The sequence below is a fragment of the Apus apus genome, chromosome 4, assembly GCF_020740795.1.
Source record: "Apus apus isolate bApuApu2 chromosome 4, bApuApu2.pri.cur, whole genome shotgun sequence".
Lineage (NCBI taxonomy): Eukaryota > Metazoa > Chordata > Aves > Apodiformes > Apodidae > Apus > Apus apus.
In genome coordinates this window covers 33,774,275-33,797,666 of record NC_067285.1, presented here as the reverse complement: position 1 = coordinate 33,797,666, position 23,392 = coordinate 33,774,275, and the positions used below count along the sequence as shown (strand labels likewise).

The 23,392-nt window shown below is 46.2% G+C and overlaps 2 protein-coding genes across 5 annotated transcripts in view; one reads left to right on the top strand and one right to left on the bottom strand.

Annotated features, from left to right (window-relative positions):
- CHST3 (carbohydrate sulfotransferase 3) overlaps positions 1-23,392 on the top strand; it is a 354,774-nt gene that overhangs the window by 24,046 nt on the left and 307,336 nt on the right. The window lies entirely within an intron of this gene.
- LOC127383743 (core histone macro-H2A.2) lies at positions 331-22,568 on the bottom strand. Of its 4 annotated transcripts, none has more exons than XM_051617157.1 (9): positions 22,466-22,568; positions 15,983-16,218; positions 9,261-9,367; positions 7,759-7,956; positions 6,028-6,138; positions 4,347-4,446; positions 3,356-3,445; positions 1,163-1,337; positions 331-1,049 (listed from the first exon to the last, which is right to left on the bottom strand). In XM_051617157.1, exons 2-9 carry the CDS (start codon positions 16,152-16,154, stop codon positions 884-886), a joined length of 1,119 nt encoding a protein of 372 aa, XP_051473117.1. In that variant the 5' UTR covers positions 16,155-16,218; positions 22,466-22,568; the 3' UTR covers positions 331-883. The 4 variants fall into 4 exon arrangements, with proteins under 4 accessions (XP_051473117.1, XP_051473118.1, XP_051473119.1 ...); XM_051617158.1 differs by lacking the exon at positions 22,466-22,568 and adding an exon at positions 16,689-17,102; XM_051617159.1 differs by lacking the exons at positions 15,983-16,218; positions 22,466-22,568 and adding exons at positions 11,279-11,412; positions 13,840-13,854.

Here is a 23,392-nt window from a genome sequence, read left to right as displayed (position 1 = left end):
CTCTCTCAGATGTGGAATCTGCTCTGTAGAAAGAATGGCTGGCAGCACTGCCAGGGCAAAGCCTGCCTAGAACCTTGAGCAGGTCATGGCAATCCTGGAACTCAACAGAACATGATGCAGTTTTGTGTCAACATCTCCACAGCAGCTTTAATTATGTCACATACAGCACTAGACTTCAGCCAGAAGGGCTGGTTAGTTGTGTGCTAAGTGTGAGACTTTAGATTACAGATGCTGCTGCTTTTATTTCTTGGTTTTTGCTTTTTTTTCTTTTTAAGGTGAGAAATTCCCAGAGCAGAAGTCGGGTTTGTAACAATAACCACACTGGACACATCTTTTTCTTTTTTTCTTATAAAACCAACAAAATCACCATGAAATATTCCCAGTAATTACAGAGATTATTGTGAGTTAAAAGCAAACCAGAAGCTCCTCATGCATCAACTTCTAAAGCCCTTTTCCCCCCTCTCTGTGGGCTGGAGGGAGACATTTACCACTTGCCCCCAAGGGAGGGGAAAAGGGAACATTTTAAAGAGCTTTCTTTGAAGTGTGTGTGTGTGTGTGTATGTGAAAAATTCATCACTACAAGTCTAAAATGAGGTTACTCTTTAGAAACTCCTAAACTAAAGTAACAAGGGACACTAAAATTCCTGAAAAGAGATGGTAACTCAATTGCTTAAGGTGATATAAATGGCTAGAGGATGCTGACAGCGTGAAGGAATGGGACTAAACCCCTCTCATCTCTAGTCACAGCTCTTCATCAAGTCACAACACAGCACACTACTACCACTCCCCCCCCCTCACCACATTGAAAAAATAAAACCCACCTCTAATGCTTTTAATGCTACTCAAGTTTGTTGAAAAATAAAGTTTCATTTGGCTGCTGTGGCTACTTCGGGTCTAGCTTCGCCATCTCTTGCACGTAGATGCCGATGCTTTCACTGTCGAAGAGCAGAAAGTAAATGTTCTTCAAGGAGGAAGAGCTGGTGCCATCAAAATGGGTGGAAATAGCTCTGAGAGTCACCTGGGCTGCCGTCTGTTTTGGGAAGCAGTTTCTATGTGGTAGGGGAAGAAAACAGAACGAGGTGGTGTCAGTCACCTGGGCAGGCACCACGCGGTGGTGCCCAAAAGGAACAAGCCGTGCCAGCTCCAGGCGGGACGGTCCTACCTGCCACTGGGAAACGGGGGGAAAGCCACAGACTTCAACTTCTTGTCTTCTGCAGCTGTCAAGCAGTTCTTTATGGTCTCTTCAAGCTGCTCTTCACACTTCTCGGAGCCCCACTGTGGGATGTGACAGTGGATGACAAACTTGGCTGCTAGGCCGCTAGACTGAGTGAGTGCAGCTGACACAAACGAAAACACCACATTTAGTTTTGCACAGAAGCCACCCTGCAACGACCTCTCCACCCAAAGTGCTTCCTTCATCACATTCCCTCTCCAAAGAAACACACCAGTGGCTCTCTGGCAGTCACACTCTGCCCTGTCATTACTTCTGGGATCAATTATTATTTCCTTGGAGAGCACAGAACCCAGGGCTCACTTGGTTAACACACAGTTGTTCAATAATGCTTTACAGCTTTCTCATCCAGCACAGTATCAAATGAACCTGGATTCCCTGGATTTGTTACATGCAAAGCACCAAAACCTGGCACTGGACACAGTGGCATTCATCCCCTCAATAGACATTTCTGCAGTGCTGTCACAGCCCTATCTGAATGCTTTGCACAAATTCCCTGCATTATCATTACAGCTCCAGGGGGTCAGGGAGTCCCAGTTAGACCCATTCACAATCAGGTGCTTTCAGACAATGGCATGAAAAAAAAAATCAAAGGTGTTTGTTGAAAGTTTCCACCAGTTATGCCCAATTTGGAATCTCAGATTCATTTTTTTTTCAGGAAGCATATTACTTCTCCAGGACCTGCAGAGCCCACAGAGCATGGCACCAGTTTGCTTTTGTTGCAACTGTGACCACTGGCACTTCTGAAGTTCCAGGTCTTGGGAATCTCAGGTTAAACACCCTGAAATTAGCTGTGCAATTAATGCCCAAGGATGAAAAACTTGGATTTATTCACTTGTCCACCATCACAGAGGGATTCTGTTGCAGGCACAGAGGAATCCTGTCTAATGCTTCACTCTGCCACTGAAATTCCAACCAGAAGAGAAGTGTCAGGCCCTTAACCAAATTGACTCCAAGCAACACGGGTATCCCTGTGAGCAGCACTTGAATTCCAGCCCACCAGGCTGGAGCTCAAGTGTTGGCAGTAGGCCACCAGTCACTAACCACCATTTGTCATCACTTGCCTCAAAACCAGCAGAAGGGGCAATTTCAAACACAACAACACAACAAACAAACAGAAAAAAACCCAACCTTTTTTTCCTATCTATTAAACTAAGATTATCTTCTTTCCTAGGACTGGTTTAATAGGGTGAAAGGAGCCTATTTTTCAGCTAGGTAGTGATGTTGACAGAGAAAAGTAGTTTACTTTGATGTTATGGCATAACGCAAAAGCAAAGCAAAGTATGTTGTCCAAAACTTGCCCTGTCATTTGAGATTATAAAAGCTATTCCTTTAGGAAAGGTTAAAAAATAGACAAGCACATTTTTTCTTGGGTATCAAGACACTAAGCCAAGTAAGGCACTGGAAGATATATTGCAAGTTCTCTTTGTGTGCCCTCCAGCCACCTTCAACCCCTATGAACTTGTTTAATTTGTTGACTAAAGAAGACACAACCTCAAAAGCCAAACTATTTGCTGTGAAACGTTTGAAGGGAGCTCTTCTGTAATTTGTACTTCTATCATGAAGCTGCAGTGCCTGGGACAAGAGCAGAGATTGCTCTTCCTGAAAGCATGCCAGCTCTAAAGAACATATTGAATCTTTTATCTCTGTTCAAGGTAAGGTAACTGTTTGGATTATACCCTCCATCAAATATGCATAAAGCAGAATGATTTACAAACCCTGAGTGTTCTTAAACCTCCTATGTCAGACCGAGAGCTGTTTCTGATCCTCACTAACAGTGTGGTACAAAAACAGGACAGGGAAGATGGCACAAAAGGTGACAGCACAAGTTTTTCTCTCATTTTTTGGACCCTCTCAGACTGAAATTGCCTGAAGGGGAATTAATCAGCCTGCTGGAACTTATGGGGGCACTGAGAAGCTCAAAGACTGGATGTGCACAGCACACAGGTATTCTATTCTACCCCCTTCTTCTTCCCCTAAGCAGGCTGCCCATATCTGCAACAGCTTTAAACAAGAAACAGAAACATTTCCAACACGTAAGCAAAGGCACATGTAGATCAGAATGCCCAGGGAAAAGAACAGATGGAGTGAGCTGTTCCCAAAAGTGTGTAGTATCCTTTTTACCTTCAGCAACTTCCAAAGGTCCTTGAGATTTGCGAAGCTCTTTCACTGTTTCTAAAAATTCCTTCCCACCAGCCTTTTCCAATGCTTTGCCTGCAAGGACACAGAGCAAAAGGCCTTGGCTTCAAAGTATCAGAATAAAAAAACAACTCTGTGTGATTTAAAAGAATGTGGTACACATCTTCTCCTGCTTCCCTCTATCTGAAGTTTATGTTTACCACACTGTCTAGCCACAGCCAAAGTTGACCTCTTATTGATTTTGAAAATTTCTGTATGTTATTACTGGAAATCACTTTAATAAAATGATCTGTCACAGAATGTTATCTTACTCTGGCTTCTGGCTAAAACAGTGAAGAGTGGGATTTCCAGGACTCAGCTTTTTAGCCTCCAAAAGTCACTTCGACATACAAACTCCCCTGCTTTCTGAAATAAGCACAGCTGGGATGCCAGTGAATGTCTTGATAACCAACTATATAAAACAATGATCCCAAAGCCTGCTACTGGATTCTCTGCCTCCCTGCAACCAACTGCAACTCTTTTTTACCTCCCCCTTCAATTTCCATATTTGCACATCAGCAGTAAAATCCCCTTATTTCACACAAGCAGTACAAGACCTTGTACCTGAGTATTTATAAAATCCTACAGTGAAGAGAATAACTGGAAGAGTTATTAATGTATTATTTTCTTCACAGAATTTTCAGAGGAAAAATGTCAAAAACGACACAATAAATGCCACAATAATGTTTATTTACACCTTTGCTGCTCGTGTGCCTCAACAAATTATCTGTGCTTTGATTGATTGTCACAAGCCACCACTAATAAAAGATAAATTAGTGATTAGCTTGTTATACCTAGTCAGATCCAGCCTGATTTTCAGAGGTGGTGTAAAGGGATATGTTATGACCTGGGGAAGATTCAGGTGAAACAGGGTAGGATCTCAGCAGACCAGCTGGAGTTTCAGCTCTAGAGGTGTTTTTCTCAAGCAGAGCCTCACCTATTTCTTCCTTGAGGTCTATTTCAGCAGTGGTGGGATGAACAATGCCTTCTACTTTCATGGAGCCAATATGGCTGATGTCACTCTGTGTCAGAGAGAGCTGCCAAACAACAATGAGAGTAGAAATCAAAATAGCAATCCAAGTTCAAACTTGTTCCCATACCAAAACCTCTAACGTTGAAAGAAGGCTGGATTCAGCCTTTCAGAGATCAGCAGTTACATGGTGCTCAGTACGTGTGATTCTGATTTTTACCTGCTCATTAATTTGCACACCCCTAAGATTGTTTTGTGATAGGCCCCACAGCTTGGGAGCTTGCTCCAGAAGTAGTTACTGCTAGAGAATTCATATTCTAGCATCACACTTTGAAAAGAAGAAGCTACCTTTGGAAATGTTTCTGTTTAAAGAGAAAAATATTAAAATTAAAAAGCTTTTCCCCTGTAGAAAACACTTCAGTGTAGAGACTGAGAAGGGCTGAACACTATTCTGGGCTGGGCTGTAAAGGCTTCACCACCCAAGTAATTACTTTCCCTTAGACTTCCTGGTATAAATAAACTAAGGAATGTTTTTACCCACCCACGCATCTGGATACCAGGAACTTGCCAAAACTTGATGCTTTAGGGTGCTCAGAAAAGGCTGCTCCCCAGATTTCACAGCCCCATGACTTTGAGCAACAACAGAGGACTGAAACCCTCAACAGCATTAAGGAGACTTCAGAGCTGCTGAACATGTGCCCAGCACAGCTCAAGTCTTCCAAGATAGGTTGCAGCATATATAGATTTAGGTTATGGTTGGACTTGATGACCTTTAAGGTCCAACCAGGATGACTCTATGATTTTATGTCCTAACCAGAACAATAAGCACTGCCCATTTTAGGGAAGAAAGTGAGAAGCTGCACAGACTCTGGAGGAACTTAGGACAGGACAGAACTCTAGTAAAAGAAACCCAAGTTTCATTTAACTAGCCAGGTGACTGCTTTCAGCAACCTTTTGGATCTGTCTGGCCCATTCTAGGCTCCTGGTTTAGTAAGATATGGGATCAGGTGGATTCAACTCTTAAGCACTGCCTCATGGAACAGGGCAGACCACCAGCAGAGAGGGCTTACAGAAGCAGTTTCAGGAAGAACACTTCTTCCACGAGGCCTTACTATCAGAAACAGCAACCACAATAATACATTTAAAAAGTATTGACTATATATCTCTGTAAGAAAAACTCCAGCTTCATTCAGAGGGTCCAAAAATTAAGGCAGGCAAACTCCCTCCCCTCTTGGTCAGTACAGGGAAGGGAGGGAAATAAAAGGGACTGACACCAAGGACACAGGGATGCTTTGGTGGGACAGTTTTGTAATTCTGGCCAGGCACAGTGTCACAGTCTGTGCTCAGATGGAGAAGCAGGCATGTTCTGCAGCTCTGCTGAGGTCTTCAGTTTGTACAAACCAACATGTGGAAACTCTGGGTGACCCTAGGACCTGGCCCAGAATGCTTTTTTTATAAAGAATAAATAGCCTAGAGGGTTAAACCCGGTTTGGCACTGTGCCAGGCACAACGCAGCCATGTCCAAACCAAACAAAACTGCAACACAGCTTAGGCCAAGAAACAAACAGTGTGGATTTTATACTGGTGCTAGGTCAAAAGCATCCTTCCATTTCTGCAAGGCTCCCAATCTCTTGAAACTTTCTATTACCTTTTGTCCTGGCACAAGGCTCTTGGAGGACAAGATAGTGAAACCATCCCCAGGTCCATCTTCAGACGTTGAATTTGAAGCTCCTTCTTTTTCACTGTCCTTTTGCTTGTTCTGTTTGAGGGGGGGAGAAAAAAGCAAGAACACTCAAAGGAAAAAAAAAAAAGAAATAACATTGACATTTTACCATTAACCAGCAATGGATGGATTTAATCAGCTCATCCAATCAATAAATTACTCCAAGCCTTTTAATCCCCAAAGATTAATTTAATTATTCTTTTAATCCCCAAACAGTTCTTCAGTGTTTATATAATGTTAAACCAGCAATGGTTGATCTGAAGCATTGCATATGTCTGTAGCCACATTACAAGCTGGGGCACCCACCCCCAGCTGTAGTTTCACTGAAAATCAAGGTTGTGTTTACAGGTGGGTGTGTGCTAGTTTATTTTTGCTGCTAACAGAGGAGAGCTCCTACTAAATCCAACTTAGTAACTTAGTAACACAGTCAAATGCTCCAATCTGAAGCAGAACAACAACTTCATGATTTGAAAAGAAAAAAAGATCATAAGTCTCATCTAAATCAATCATAAATCTGAATCCATATTGCCAGGAGCAAGCCATCACACCTCTCTACAAGCAGGCAGAAGGACAAAATGAAGTAACTCACAGCTGAAGCTTGAGTGCAAAAATCCCCTTTGTGGGACACACTCCTTCATGCAGCCTAGTTCCAGGAGCAGCAAACCTGTTCCTACCAGGGCTGCAGGAGCATCTCCTCACATCTCTCAGTATTTGCTTTAAGGTATGTCAAGAAGACATAACTCTTCCCAGCAAGTTCCAAATCCTGCATGTGCACAATTTAGTGTGAGGTGGCAGCTGAACTCAATACACAGAGGCATCCTATGAAGCATCCTGTTTTCTTTTAAAAAGTTGTTTCTACATATTCTCAGCTATGGAAATGTATCAAAGCTTAGAGGCCTGCAGAAAGATGTGCTTCTTCCAAGTTTAAAAAAGCCTAGGTCAAAGCTTAATATTGTTTAATCAATACCCAATCAAAGATTTAGCAGTGTTTTAAGATGCATGCTCTGGAATGACAAAGCAAGAGCACTGATCTGGGTCACTCCTTTACCAAATTGGACCATTTTGGATGGTGACAGAGGATGGGCAACTGTAAGGGAAGATGAAGTGGTCAAGCTCTGATTCCTTTATACTTCTGGCCACTCTTTTAAAAACCAGTAACAACACACCTGAGAACACATGAAACAAAGAGCTTGTCAAAATAACATGTATGTACCATGTCAGGACAAGTTCTCTGCACAGTGAAAAGTCTTTAACAGCAACCTGGTAACTGCACGAGGTTGAAGGTGTGACATCTGTCAGGTAGACAATGTTTTAAAATACAGCTTCCTTTCTTTTAAAAGCCAGAGCTCACTGCCACACAGCCTGGAGATACACATATTCTACACAGTTACCAAGAAAGTACTGCAAAGGGTGACATGGAAATCTGAAAAGTTTCCCTCAAAGTTTTAAGGGCTTATGTTATGAAAATTCATTACTAAAATACTGTGTTTGCCTTTGTTTCTGAAGTTTAGAGAAAAAAAAATGAAATATATTATTAGCTCCTACCTCCCATTTCCAATTGTTACAAACAAAACAATGTGGAAGCACTAATTTATTCCTCCTAATAATCTAAGTTGGTTTTGATCCACACCTCTGGAATATCTGCCTCATGTTTACCTTTTTGGGTGTCCGGGCCTTGGTAGACTTTGCCTTCTTCCCAGTCTTTTTGTTCACCATGGATTTCCTTCCCTTCTTCTCAGGAGCAGGTGAAAGGATGGTCTCAGATTTGCCTTTGGCACCCCGTTTCTTGGCTAGAAGCTCTGGCTGGATTCTGGGCAGGACACCTCCACTTGCAATAGTCACACCTTTTAGCAACTGCAAGGAGAAGTAGTGTAAAGGAACATGTTCTCAGGCTGCATTTGAGCTGTTCTTGCTAAGTGACACACGTGCAAGTAGAGTCCACACTTCACAAAGGACTGCATCTCAGCCCTTTGTCACGAACAAAACCACACCACAAAAAATATGAGGGAGAAAACCTACAGTAACAAGAAACCCGGCAGGTCACAGCACATCCCAGAGAACTCTGTCAGGTCAGTCACTCTCCTCTCCCAGTGCTGGATTTCTGCATCCCTATCCTTGGTGACTCACAAGCAGAGAGTGAGATGATGAGGAGATGATAAGGGCCTGCAGGCTACTTAAAAATAAAATGATTACACCACAGCCTTGCTCAAAGTACAACTGGTTATAGATCCTTTTGTCTGGGAAACATTCTGTGAAATCAAGCAAGAGCCCCAGGAACCTGCTTTGGAGAGGTGAACAATGGGCCTGTGCTATTAGGTGGAAGACAAAACCTGGCTAATTCCTAATGGACAACAGTAGATATAGTCCCCAGTTCACAGCCCCATGGAGCAGGGATTGGGCTGGTAGGGTTTGTATGCTTTTCCCTCTCTCCTGGCCTCTCTTCTTGCATTTTCAGTCCCCTGGACTGGAAACCAAGCTGGATGACTTCACAGGCACCACGTTTTCATTATTTAAAGAAGTCAAATTAAGTGCAGGAATCTTTCAAAGTGTGAACGATGTCATCCACCTTCACATGGGGCTGACCAAGAAGAGATCCTCAGATGCTGACTGAACCTTGCTGGCACCCCTGAATGCTGCAATTCACAAGCCCATGCCACAATCACTCTTCCCACTCAACAATTTTAGCAGAAGCCATCTCACAAGTGATCCACAGTCTGGGAGCTAATGGACCTGGGCTTACAGAGCAGGAGGCAGTCCTGGAGGCAGCAGTTGTAGAGAGAGGGCCAGATCCCTATCCAAGATGGGCCTCCCAGACAGTATAATAGAAAACACACATTTCTACAGCTTTTGGGGAAAGGTCTTCCCTGGGACACATTTTCTTTACGTACTGGGTGTTGCTGAAGAAAAAAGAAATTCAGCATCAAGTTCACCCAATTCTAAGAAGACTCAACAGGCTACGAAAGAAGCAAAATTCATTTCCAGAGGATTTAAGATGAGAAACTTCTTTTTTTGTTTGCTTTTTATCCAAGAATCTTGTCTTCTTCTGCTCTAATAACTGTGCTCTCGTTCATGTGTCAGACTAAACGGTGTCTGACCTGTGGAAGCAGCTTCACTCAGGCCACAGCATGTAACTCTCACACAGAAATGCAAACAGGTACCTGATTCAGTTCCTCATCATTTGCAACTGCCAGGAGGATGTGTCTGGGGGCAATTCTTCCTTTCTTGTTGTCCCGTGCTGCATTCCCTGCTAATTCTAGAATTTCAGCTGCGAACACATCAAGATAAAAATGATTAACAAAAACATAACTTATGTCCACCCTCTATACATATTTTACATCCCTTCTTCATATCCATTTACCTTTTCAGGGATGCTTCCCAGTTTAAATGCTCTTTGCTACAGAAAGGCAGGAACCAAACCACATTAAATGTGCTTGTAGATTCACATCAAGTAATTTGCCCTTCCTAATTCCCTGAAGGACAGCTAGCAGAAAATATGCTCAGCTTAGTTCACATAACTTCTTTTACAAGTCCCAACTCAGAATTCTTTCAAAAACAAACAAACAAACAAAAGCAAAACACCACAGGACACCCCATAAAAATGTACACCAGCAGCCCAAAATCCAGCACTAACCCTGTAACAATAAAACAGTAAAACATGCAGTGAAACCCCAGCTCGAGTACAGACAGTTCTGACAAAACAGCAAGGATTCTCAGGACCAGGTGAGACAAAGACTGAGGTGCATTTAAAGAAACACTTTGAAAGCCAACAAACCAGCCAGGCAACACTGCAATTCTGCATGAAAGGGCATTGAAAATCTGTGAGAAGCTTCGTTTCAGAACAAGATATGAAAGGTTTGACTTAGAGGCAAGCAGAGACAACCTAAGAGCATGAACTATTCATAACTACGAACAATGCGTGAACTGTGGGTAGAAAGTTCCTTCTGCATCTCTGGGAACAGGAGGCCACTTCAAAAGTAGTTTCTCTACATTTGCAGTAGGATTTATGCTGCCACGAGAGTCACTGAGCTTTTTCTGAGGGTTACAGAGGAAATGCAGACACATATTTCTGAGTTAATTTAAACTGTGGTAATCAGCATAACTCATTAGCTTTCACAGTCTGGCCCCTGCTCAGAAGTTATTTTCTTAGGTAAGAACTCTACTGAAAGACTGAGAAGGAAGGAGAAGGGGGTGTTCTGCTCCAAATGATCACAAAAATCATATTCACACCTTGTTTCATTTTAAAAGTGGTCAGTGCTCCTGCCTTCTGGTTTCTGGTTTTGTCTTTACATCTGTCAGTAATAGGAGTAAGAAAGTTACAGCCCATCAGTGTCCTGTTAATGATATCTTAACTCCTTTTTGTCAACTAAGCAATGAACTGTAACCATTATAAAAAGCAGAATGTTCATGAAAAATCTAGTGGAAATCCACATCATGCCCTCTGGCTAAAATCCAAGGGATTTCAACAAGAGGGTTTAGCCCTCAGTTCATGGGAAAAAGACAAGCTTTCCATTTCACTCAGTTAGAATAACAAAAGTGCATACTTGTCATCCAGTTTTCACTCCTATGCAGCATGAGTGCTGAACTGAATGCTGGAGGTGCAAAAGCCATTGTTTGGAATTGTGTGCCTATTCACACTGGATTGTTCAAGAAACAGCCAGCCTGGGTTGCAAATTTTCACAGTTATCCCTGCAAAACCTTCAAGAATCATTATCAAAGTTGCAGTACGTTGCAGTTATCACAGAGAGGCACTTAATTCCAGAGAACATTGGAACTGTGATTGCAGTAACTGCCACAAGGAAAAAGCAGTGAGTGATCTGACCATCAGAAATAGTATCACACCACAAATACACACTGGGCCTACTCTAAAAGTCGGGGTAGGAATCTCAGCTCTGGCTTTTCTTAACTTTGGAGTGTTTGACTTGGATTTGAAAGGACACTGGAAAGAGATTCTGCATAATCCAGCTACATTCAGCCCTGTGGGGGCTGGAAGTTGTCCCAGACCTCTGCCAGTGGAGCTAATGCAGCAGCAGACAGCAGGAACAGATTGCCATCCATTGGGCAGACCAGCACAAAGCAAGGAAAGAAGACTCCTCCTAGGAGTTTTGCAGTTTGGTGCTGATAGCAGAAGAAGATTGCATCGAGGAGGAGGGGGAAAAAAGAAGCAACACATACTTACCTGGATGGTAACTGAAGTTCTTGCAGATGTGCCAACAACAGGCACATCCTGCTACCTGTGTGCTCACCCCACTCCCCCAGGTTCTGGGTCCTTTGGCCAGCAGCATCCTGATGGTGCACTCAATTGTCCTCTGCCTAATGTTAAGAGCAAAAAAGGCAGAACACTCAAATGCCAGCCTCTACCACAGGACACCAGGAAGGAGGGAACCCAAGGAGAGATGATGTATGGCAGATTGTGGGATATGCATGTAACTTATCAAAGGATGCCAGTTATTTGCACAGGTAAATAATTGCCTTACCTCCTTCTACCAAGTGTCTGTATGCTTGTTTTTCTAGTGCTGGAGGCAAGGACTCAATCTTAGGAACGTAAAATGGCACTTGCAAAATGCAACATCAAATCTGGAGGCTTCAGTTATTCACATCCTCTGCTCATAAAAACAGATCCCTAAAGAAACTACTTTAGCAGTTCGATCATGACAGTTGGGGTTACCTAAAACTCTAAAGAAACTAGTCAGAGAATATAGGTCCTGTAATGAACTCCTGTGCTATAACAAGCCCCCTTGAAACTGGGCATCTTGATGTTCTCAGACATAAGTTGGTTTTACTTTCCCTCCTCTCAGCAGCAGACATTAAGAACTAAAGTGAAATATGAAATAATCTTGTTTCCCTCAAGATTCAAAATCCACACAAGATGCCTCCACACTGGAAGAATAACTTAAAATGGAGATGACTAAAATCTCATTTATCCACCTCACAGTTCACCTCAGCCTCAGACAAACATTGAGGGTTATGTCAAGAGCACAGTGCCCAGATCTATCCACTGACATGACACAGCACCCACTCAAAGAGCCTTTTCTCCAGTCTGATGAGTGCTCAGGACCAGGGAAAAACATCACCATCTTCCAACCAACCCAAGCAGCAGCTACAACCTGAATGGGACTACATCTTCTCATCCAGTGACATACAGGAAAAAAAGGTTTCTTCAGCTGATGGCTCAACAGATTTTGAGACTCTGGCAACTAAAAGCATCATAGGCAGGCCACAGTTATTTGCTCAGCTGAGCTCAGCCTACTTTTGTGACGTGCTCAGCTGGACAGGTAGGAAAGATAAATGAGAAGTGCTGGTAGCAGAATTGGAAAGATTTCAGACAAGATTTCTTGTTTTCCACCTCCCCTTTAGAATAAGTTTTGACAGTTGCTGTTGCACTACCAGGTAGAAATCTACCCAATAATACCTTTGCTCTGAAAAGACATATCAGATGATGGAGTCCTTGGACCTCCATTTGCAAGTGGAAAAGTATCTGCTCCATTTGTCTCTTGGCAGCAGATGAGTGAAACAGAAAGAGTAGAATGCCAGCTGATGTCCTTTGAAGGAGGAGGTCTTTGCTGGTGTGGTGTTCTGCCCTAATTTAGAGAAGGTGGCTTTCCACTGACATCTTCTGTGAGTTCCTCTGGCCAGCACACCACTCACATGTCTTCTGCCTCCTAAGCAAGAGGCACCTGTACTCTTCTGTCTACATGTTGGTGCATCATGGGACACACGCAGCTGATGTTTGATTTGGATGCTGATGGCTGTAGTCAGCCCCCTGCATGCTCAGAGCATGGTCTGGCATGCATCTGTGGTAAAGTCCATCAATCCAATGGGACAGAGGCCAATTTTTCATGGAGCTTTAACTCTGAGGCCACTGGAGCCCAACACTGTTCCAGTAAACACAACCTGCTTGATAGGAATTAAGCTGCAGTTTTGCAACACGTGTTTCAAGCCTAAGATATAAAACAGCATAGAGAGGTTACCAAAAAATTAAAAAAGCCTTAGAACACTGATGAGATCTTCTTCACATGAGCTAATCAGCTGAGGTAAAAGTACCTCTTCTTGAGACACATGGCAGTGATTGCTGGCATTCTGCCAAGCCAAAGATTTGGTGTTGATAGTGGCTGTCAGGTGCCACACATTGGGAGCTGAAGGCAAGCTTTGTGACTCCAGGGGGGTGATGCACAGGCAGTCTGGGCAGCACTGGGAGCTGCGAGAGGCTGGAACATGCTCAGCAAGGGCCAAGCCCTCAGAGTTTTTAGCTGTTAAAATCAAAGAAGCCTCTGCTGAGCATCAGCAACCTGTGATTTTTCAAAGTTACCACTTGGCCCAACAGAGCAGGTTTCTCTGAGATGGCAGAAACCACCCTTCCCATTTCATACAGCATCAATTCTTTGCTCAAATGAACCCAGGTCTTTAGAGGAGACCTTCTCACCAATGTTTTAACAAAACCTCGTGGTTCACCTGGCTTCTGTGAAAAAGTTGAAGAATCAGAGTCCCTTTCTCCAACCCTCTCAGAAATCACCTGAAGCAGTTCCTGACATGCAAGCTCCCAGCCTAAGCAGTCACCATTTCACAGTTCCAAGTCCATGAGAGAAAACTGGAATTTGTAACAGCAGGTACCAGATAATGTTAAGAAATGTTACCAGTTTTACGACAACAGCCTCAGAAAATGACATTTTTTTTCCAAAGGCTTCCCAAATCCAAAGACTATGCTCACAAAGTGCAGGCCCACACACAACCTCCCCTTACCATATTCAAGATTGAAATGAAACTGCACTTCCTAGCCAGAAGCAGAGCCAACACTTAACACTGCTCCAGTTCAGGTCCCAGGTGCACACTGCTGTGCTGTATGATGTAAAAAGATGACCATAACTCAGCCTGCACTGCTGAAGTGCTGCATATACCAGATGTGCTGCTGACAATTCACTACTACACCTGGTAATGATTGCCACAGCTCAGAACCAGCACTTCCAAATACTTATCCTAAAACCTCCTTTGAACACTCTGGATCCCTGTGAAGTGGGAAAAGAAAAAAAATAAATGTATTCCTCCCCAGACTGAAGGTCAGCAGAGTCATTCAGTTACAAAAGTGAGTGCAATATCCAAAACCCATGTAGTGCTGTTTTCATCTTGCAATATCCACACATCCAGAAGTCTGTACATGATTTCTAAGTGATTTGACAATAAAGTAAATTCACTCGACTAGAAAGAAATTAATATTAATTATGTTCCTGAAGAGGCCTGAACCTCCACCAGAAAACACACAGGGGCCCACCAACAAAAACAAGGTTGAAAATCACTCTGGCAGAGCTACGAGAGCTATGAATCCTCCACCTTTCACCCCTAACTCCCTGCAGCCTCTGAAGCATCCCTGCTGAGTAGCACTCCATGTTGCAGACAGCTAAACAAGCTCTGCAAGTCATGGACTTTCCCCAGTGCAGCACAACTGCACCAGCTCCACTGAGAGAGAGGTTCCTGCAGTGACAAGACTTTGTTTTTAATGTACAAAACCAGACTGTGCAAATATGACTATATGTATGTTCTTAACCAAGTGAAAGATCTTCTCCAACATCACTTAAGAGAACTGATCTTCCTCTGTGATGAAACAATCTTAGCACAAACATGTTTGTTCTTACACAGTAAAAAAAATAAAAATAAAAAATCAAACTTGTATTTTGATTCTGTTTTTCAGTGGTGTTTTGTTTTATTTTAAAGCCAGCTTCTTTGCTGGACTTATCTCCTGAAGGAGCTGAGGGTGAACATAAATTCAAGCTCAAATATCTTGTTTGCATTTCTTCCACATCGGCAGTACTTTTTCAGTCCAACTTCAGAAGCAGCCTCAGAAATCAATTCTCAGCCTGTAATTAATCACCACAAATATGGAAGTTTCTGTAACATGCTAGCAGGCATCAGAGATTCAACTTACCCAGAGTGAAATTATTATTATTTCAGGTTTTCTTATGGCTTTCACATGTAAAAAAGACAGCAGTGTTTGCATAAAGACAGGAATGCTGTTACATGGACAACTCCATGCAAAGCTTCTTCCATGTCACTCTGGCAATCAGCTGTGCTCCTGAAACACAACCCACTCAGCTACTCCATCCAGGCTTGTGACTCCTCACAGATTCTCTAATGCACCTCAGTCTTGATCTGTAACACCTAAGTAACCTGAACCAGAATCCTCTCTCAACCAGGCATTGGAACAATTTGCTAAGGTGCTGTTTTCCATAATTAAATAAGAAATTGAGCAGATATGACCTTAAGACAGTCTGAAATATTGCAATACGTTGCAGTATATTGTATCACCACGTGACACTTGCCCCTTCCACTGAGGTCAGTTTCAGAAAGCAAGGGAAAAGAAAACTCCGGGTATGTGGGAGGATTTAAACCCTGAGAGGCTTTCTTTAGACACATAGGCAAGTCAAAAGGATTTTTAAAATACAAACGAACAACCCTCACAGTTGATAAGACTTTGACACAGTTCTGCAAGGAGAAATACAGCAAGCAAAATGGAGCTTGCACACTTAAAAAGCACAACAGATGTAGAAGGCAGGTTTGCTTTTTGTTCTCATCTGAGTGCATCAAAAGCCTAATTCACAACAGCTCTTCCTTGGACCAGAAACTGCCTAGGTGAGACTCCCCACCCTGCACAGCATTAAAATATCATCCTTCCAGCTAGTGGCCAAGCACAGTGCATCTAAAGGAGAACATTTCCATCCTCAGCCTCTTCAAGAAGCAAATCAATCTCCTCAGCATTCTCAGCAAACTTCAACACACTCTGCACTGGCAGAGCTTGAGTTTCAGAGGTGCCAAACACGTTGGCATCCCACCCCAGGGACATCCCTGGCTTCTGTGTGTGACCAGCACTTCCAGGAGGAGGTTCTTGGTTTACCTGCTAGGTACTCTATGACAGCTGCCATGTAAACTGGTGCTCCAACTCCTATCCGGTACTTGTACGTGCCTTTCTTCAAGTAGCGCATCATCCTCCCCACAGGGAAGATCACCCCTGCCCTGCTGGAGCGGGACAGTTTGGACATCTTCTTCTTCCCACTTCGGCCCGACATCTTGCAGCTTTGTGCTTCTTTTCAATTTGCTGGTGACCCTCCTCCCCTTGCTCCAAGCCAGAAGCTGCAAGAGAAAAGGAAGGGGGTTGGCGTGCGGCGCGTGACGGAGATCTCTGCGCGCGCTCTCGTCTTCTTCCAGAGGCAAAGAAAAAAACCCAAACCCATTCTCAACACCTGTTAAAAATGTCTTACTAAAAGCTGGATAACTGGAGTATTTGTTACAGGTTTGATTTCAACTGCTACACTGTCGGTGAAGCAATATCACAGGAGGGGGGAAAAAAAAAAAAGTATGTTAAACGAATCTTTAAAAAAACCAACACCAAACAACACCAAACAACAACAAAGCACAAATCACACCAAGATAGACACCTGCAGCACGGAAGTCTTCCATGCTGATCGTGAAGTTTAGCAAGTTATAAAGAGCTGAGAAGAAGTGGCACGCTGGACAGCATGAACGCAGCTGAAAAGCAGATGCTGGTGCCACCTCCAAGCAGAGGAAGCCGCACTGCTGGCACAGGAGGAGATAGAACCTACCTACACACACAATTCTTCTTCCCGGGGCTTTTATCCAGGGAATTTCACATGCATGGCTGAAGAGGAGAAGCAGGCAAGCAGTTATGGTCCAAGCACCTCCTCTGGTGCTGCTCTGGCCTCAGGAACTGAGCTCCAGGAGCCAGATCACAGGCTTCACTGCTTTCATCATGTTCCCGGGATCACCTTCAGGGCAGCTCCTGAGAACCCCTGAAGCCTCCTTCCTCCATGGAGCTAAGGGGAGGTCTTTTATCTCTCATCTTAAAAAGGACTGGCTACCAGGGTTTTCTGTCCATCAAGCTGCCTGAAGATGTGTTGCTTCGCCTGCATTAAAAGCCAATCCAGTTTATACAGAGGAGAAAAGGAAACAAATTTCATTCCCCCCTTGTTTTTCTGGCAACAGGGAGACTGCAGGTCAACAGACAACAAACCCTGGAGTCAGCCACTCCTTCAAAGTGTGCACGTGGTTCTAGATACACCCCTAGTTCTCACTCTCAGTCACAAAATGGGGAAGTTTTAGCTCTGTTACCAACAATTCTATTCCACTCCATGCTGAAAGCTGCCCTGGTGGCACAACCGTGATCCTGGTTCAACACAACAGATCAAGGTTCACTCCTCTGAAACAAACAAAGAGCACAGTCTGCCATGGATGGCATTCCTGCCACTGAAGGCACAGCTGCCTAACTCCCAGTCTTCACTCACCTCGAGGGAACAAGAGGAAGGAGGTAATTTGAAAAATATTAGGGTGACTTTAGGTGATACTGTTAAATTCTATCACCATCTGGCCCTTTGACACTGCTGCAAACCCTTGGGAATGATCAATATCCACCTGAGGAAGGCACAGAAATCTGCCCTTTGTTCTTATGCTGCTTATTATTAATCAAGTGCATATAAAAAGAGGGTCCCATATTAAGCCAGAAATTCACAGAAACCAGCTCATCCATAACAGCTGGATTCAAGGGTGGCTTTCCACAATAACCTCACTTGAACCCACGTTTCACTTACAACATCAAGGAAATAAAACCACCACAGGGTCTGCAGGGATCTATAAAACCCTGGCACATCCCTGTCTTATCAGCCAGATAATTATTTTCTTTCTGGGTGCAAAATATTATGTGGGCATGATAAAAAAAAGTTGGAAAAGGTTAAACCAGTAAAACTCATTAGACACAGACACCTCAAATTTGATGCTGCTCATTGTCCCACTCCGAGTTCCTTGTGTGCTGCCTGCCTGGAATCACGAGTGGTGGTCAAAGAGCTGGTAAACTGCCACTTGCAAGTGTGGATTAAAGGCACTTCAAACAGATCCAAGTGGAAAACATTCACAAGGAATCCATTAATGGCATTCAGGAAGAAGTAACCAGCAGTGTAGGACAGGGAACAATTGCTAGGAAGGAGCTCCAGGGACCAGGACCGGCAGGTTACAGGGAGGAGCAGGGAAGTGACAGGAAAAGAGCAGGAGAAAAGAGCTTTTGCTACACAAAAGCTGTGTAGCAGGGAGGAGAGTGGAGCTCTGAACTGGGTCAGACAGGGAGGTGACAGAGTCTTCTGTCAGGAAAGCTTTAAAACAGCTGGAGAATGTGTCAGAAATGGCATGGGCAGCACTGGACCTGCCTCGGGACACCAGGCTGGACAAGCACATCTCTGAGGTCCCTCACTCCAAACACCTTGCCCTATGAAATCTGCAATTTGTGACCAACTCTTTATAAACTTTCCATTTCACGTCATGCTACCTATTATCCTTTGTCAAGTGCCCTTCTCTAGTCTGTGATAACTGACATTCAAATGAATGAAGAAACGTGGGCTGGGAATTAAGTTTCGAGCCATCAGAGCAGCAAACTTCTGGAATAGCCTTCTCTGGTGAGTAATACGAGCTACACTAACTCATTTTAAGGTGGAACTCAATAAACACAATGCACTAGGGTATGACTTGATGCCTGCAATACCAGCAGGACAGTTTCTACACCCAGGAGTTCAGTCCTGCACTGAAACCCCTACAGAGAGCCACGCTGAAAGAGCACTCCACAACCAGTCACGTACCAAAATCACCTGAAGCTCATCTCTCTTCTATTTCCTCCACATCCTAACTGCATGTAAATCTCTAACCCTTTATTTTTCCCTTCTCCCTCACAGTAAGTCTCAGTCATTTTTGACCCTGCTGCCAAGGCAACCTTTGGAATCCCCAGACATTTTTCCAAATAGACTGGAGGTCACAGATCAGGTGTGTTTGCAGAACTTTGCGAGAGCCTAAACACAAGAGAAGTTTCAAAACTCTGCTAACACTGTCCTTTTCTTTCTTCTTTGGGCCAGGGTGTACTGGGGAGTGTAGGTTCTTGTCTCATCTTGTCTGGAATCCCATGGAGGCAACTTCTGGTAGGAAGCCAAGCTATGGTTTAGTCACATCTACTAGAATACAGAGATGTGGTACCGTGGGGTTGCCGACTACCTGCACTTGGAGGGTGGGCACTCAGGGAATGGTTCACAGGCTCAGGTGACTCTCAAACCTTGGGATCTTGATGCTCTCTTGCACAGAAGAGCTGTGCCTGGTCTGCAGCAAGGCCCCAGGGCATTGGGCTCCTCTCCTCCCACAGGCAGGGATTTGGTGCACCTTGGAGGACACACACCAGCTCAGCCCCGACACAGTGACATGGTGCACTCACCTAAAACTCACTGCAAAGCTGCAGACTGCTGAAGGGCCACAAGTTGAGCACTGCTGTCCTAATTGCTCTCTTGGGGTGACAGAGCTGATCAGCTGGAGAGGACTCGAGTCCTACCCGCAGCAGCTCCCTGGCACTGCCAGATGATCCATCGTCTCAACATCCACCCTTCTAAAACTACAGTCTGCATGAAAAAACACAGCCCTGTCATTTATGTGAAGTCCACCCTCGCTGAGCTAGAACAACTGCATCTGCATCTGGCTACCACGACATCATGAGGCTTGGGCAATTTAAAGCAATTAATGCTTCCAATCCCTTAATTGGTCACGGCACACTCCTACTCTGCTATTGACTCCAACATCCCTGTGTTGCTATGAGGGATTCAGTAGCTACCAGATCCCCCATAGCTCTCTACAAGATGATGAAAATAGGGTAGACTTTCACAAGCTGGGCCTTCCTCTGTGAATGGCATCTTCTTCAGAGCCCAAAACAACCAGCAGTCATTTCCTTCTGCCTGCTAGAAACAGAGCTTTACCTCCTTGCCACTGCCAGGAGGGTGCTTCTATTAGAGACAGAATCATAGAATGGTTTGGGTTGGAAAGGACCTTAAAGAACCATCTAGTTTCAACCCCCTTGCATGGAAAGGGACACCTCCCACCAGCCCAGGTTGCTCAGAGCCTCATCCAACCTGCCCTTGAACATTTCCAGGGATAGGGCAGCCGTAACTTCCCTGGGCAACCTGTTCCAGTGTCTCACCACAATTTTCTTCCACCGTGGTTGTACGTTGAGTGTGATAACAACTGCACAAGGACACAAACAGACCACCCTGGGGCATCCCTCTCACCATTGTACACCATCCCAACAGATCAAGATTTACCAAAGCAACCTCAAGACCACTTTTCAGTCCCCTTCCTACACAGATGCTCAAAAAAAACCCCAAGACATCGTCATCTTTAGGCAGTCAGGACACATATCATTTTTTACAAGTAAGAATAACCTGCAGACATAGAAACACACTGTGACCTCCATGTGAGTCTGAGCTTGAAAGGCCAGTCAGGAAGCAGCTTCAGAGATTAACACATCAAGAAAACACGGATGCACATCGGAAAGCTCAGCGCAGAACAAAGTGCCTGAGAGACATCAAATCTAAACTTTTCTCTCAGAAAATAAACATTAAAAAAAATCACAGAAGGCAGTAAAAGAGAGCTCAGTTTGCGCAGCTCAGCACTGAAACTGTTGCCACACTGGTGGAGAGAAGCAAATCCTGGCTCTTCCTCTTCACATCCCAGACCAAGCACAAGACAGGCAGGCTAGGCTAATAGCCACACCAAATACAAAACACACTCTTAACAATTAGTTATCACTAAATATCCGAGCAATTATTAGGTAAATTCCCTGCCAGGTTAAAACAGATTATCCTTCTGGCCTTTACAGGTGGCTACAACATCTGGCAGGCAGAAACTATTACCCTCCCTCAGACAGCTAGAGGTTCAGCAGTGGACACGACACCAGGAGCTACACCCAAGGCTCACATGGGCTCAAACACTCAGGCACAGCTGGTGGTCTGGCTCACAGAACCAAAACCTTTGCCAGGCTTTGCACCCAGACCCTTTCTACCCTCTTCATTCACCAGGGACACCACAGAATCGTGAAGGTTGGAAAAGACCGTCCACATCATCAAGTCCACCCGCCAGCCCTACAACCCCTAACCACTAAACCATGTGCTGAAACACCATGTCTACCCAGGGCACTGAATGACACTCGGCATTCTTTGGGCCCTGTTGAGCTCTCAGAGACTACCTTGGCCACTGCCGGGACCATTCTTTCTCCTTGCTGAGCTCTTGGGGACCAGCCTGGTCACCACCAGGACCCTTCTTGACCTCTTGGGACTAGCTTGGTCACCACCAGGCCCCTTCTTCCCCTTGCTGAGCTCTTGGGGACAAGCCTGGTTACCACCAGGACACTTCTTGGTCTTGGGGACCAGCCCCGTGACCTCCAAGCCCCTTCTTCTCCTGGCTGAGCTCTCCAGGACCAGCCTGGTCACCACCAGGACCCTTCTTGAGCTCTTAGGACTAGCTTGGTCACCACCAGGATGCTTCTTCCCCTTGCTGAGCTCCCCAGGACCAGCCTGGTCACCTCCAGGACCCTTTTCCCCCTGGCTGAGCTCCCCAGGACCAGCCTGGTCACCTCCAGGACCTTTTTCCCCTTGCTGAGCTCCCCAGGACCACCCTGGTCACCCCCAAGCCCCCGGGACCAACTCTACAGCGCCCAGCGCGACCCGGCCCCGCCCCGTCACGCCGTTGCCCGGGAGACGCCGCCCCGCCCACCCCCCCACCCCTTATTGGTCCGCACCCGCGCAGGGGGGCGGCGCCAGCGCCGCGAAGGCGCGCGCTGATTGGCCGGCAGCCGGTGAGCGACGGGCGGGAGGCGGGCGGGGGGGGGCAGGTCGCGGTGTGTTAGGCCCGGCGCGCGCTCCCTGCCGGTCGGCGCAGGCGCCCTGAGGGGCAAAGGGGGGGGAGCAGCGTCCGTTGGTTTTCCCGCGCAAACGCTTTCCCCCCCCCCCCCCCCCTCCCGTGCTCACGCGCCCGGCGGTTTCTCCTCACAACCGCCTTCCCCTCCCCGCAAGTCCTCCCTGCCCCTCGGGGTCCCTGCCCCTCGGGGTCGTTCCCCTCGGTCCCTTCCCCTCAGGGCCCCTTCCCCTCAGGGCCCCTTCCCCTCAGGGTCGTTCCCCTCGGTCCCTGCCCCTCAGGGCCCCTTCCCCTCAGGGCCCCTTCCCCTCAGGGTCGTTCCCCTCGGTCCCTGCCCCTCAGGGCCTTTTCCCCTCAGGCCCCTGCCCCTCAGGGTCCTTCCCCTCGGTCCCTGCCCCTCAGGGCCCTTTCCCCTCAGGGTCCCTGCCCCTCACGCCCCTTCCCCTCAGGATCCCTGCCCCCGCCCCGGGCACACACAGCCATGGCCGGGCCCTCCCAGGCGGCCGCGGAGAAAGGGCAGCACCGGCAGGAGGAGGAGGAGGAGGAAGAGGAGGAGGAAGAGGTGGGTCTGGCGGTCGGGAACGGGGACAGGGAAGGAGAGGAGCGGGCCTCGCCGCCGCCCCGGAGCCCCCGCGCCGCCGTTCCCTTCACCTACCGGCGCCCGCCGCCGCCTCCTTCTTCTCTTCCCTTCCTCTCTCTTTTTTTTTTTTTCCTTTCCTCTTTTCCTTCCTTTCTTTTTGTCCCCCTCTTTTTTTTTTTTTTTTTCCCCTCTTTGCCCCCTTCTTCTCCTCCTCCTCCCCCCTTCCCTGGCTGGCTCCCCCGCCCCCCTCCTCGCTCCGCCTCAGCCGCCGGGCTCTCCTCCCGTTATTGTACGTTTCGATGGCTATGGCGGCGGCTCCTCGTCAGGGGGGTTGGAAGGGGTTTCCTCTTGCTCCTCATACCGCCTCTAGGAGGAGTCACTGCAACCCAGGCCTCCAACAACCCCCCTGTCGCTGCCGCCCTCCCAGACATCGCGCACTCCTCCATGCCCGGGCCCCAGGGCTGTTGCCTTCCCTCAGGCACCCCCTTCCACACCTTTGCCATCGGTGTGCCCCCCTCCTCCAGCCCAGCACGCTCAGGAGAGAAAGGGCTTTCCTGACCCCAGTCCCCCACCAGCAGCTGGGCTGGCGTGAGGCAGGAGCATAAAAGAAAAAAGCCAGGCTTCCCATCCTTCCCCTGCATGAAGGAGGTTTCGTGGCACTGCCAGCTTGGATGCTCAAGGGCAGGTTTTGGGGTGTCCTCCAGCCGCCCTGCCCGGTTTTTGTTAGGAAGGGAGCCGCCCATCTCTATCCCTTAGGCAAGGTGACCTACGCAGCTTGGTACGGTGTTATCTTAAACCTTCCAGCATCCCCAAACGGGCTCAAAAGAGCTGTAACAAAGAGTGCTGGCAGTTCTTTGTGTCTTACTGCGTCGGAGCGTTTCAGGCATTCACAAGCTCTTGTACTCAGCCAGGAGGGCTGCAAACTTAACTTGCTTTCTAAAGGAAGGCTAAAGGGTTTTGGTTCTTTTTTCCCCCCCCCGCAGTTGCACAGATTCAAGAGCT

What these genes read in the sequence shown, in the direction of transcription:
- LOC127383743 (XM_051617157.1), bottom strand. Translation starts at nt 16,154, where the DNA reads ATGTCGGGCCGAAGTGGGAAGAAGAAGATGTCCAAACTGTCCCGCTCC. An exon ending in TGTCATAGAGTACCTAGCAG is followed by an intron (nt 9,368 to 15,982) that starts GTAAACCAAGAA and finishes ATGTGTTCGCAG; the next exon opens with CTGAAATTCTAGAATTAGCA. An exon ending in ATGATGAGGAACTGAATCAG is followed by an intron (nt 7,957 to 9,260) that starts GTACCTGTTTGC and finishes TTCTCCTTGCAG; the next exon opens with TTGCTAAAAGGTGTGACTAT.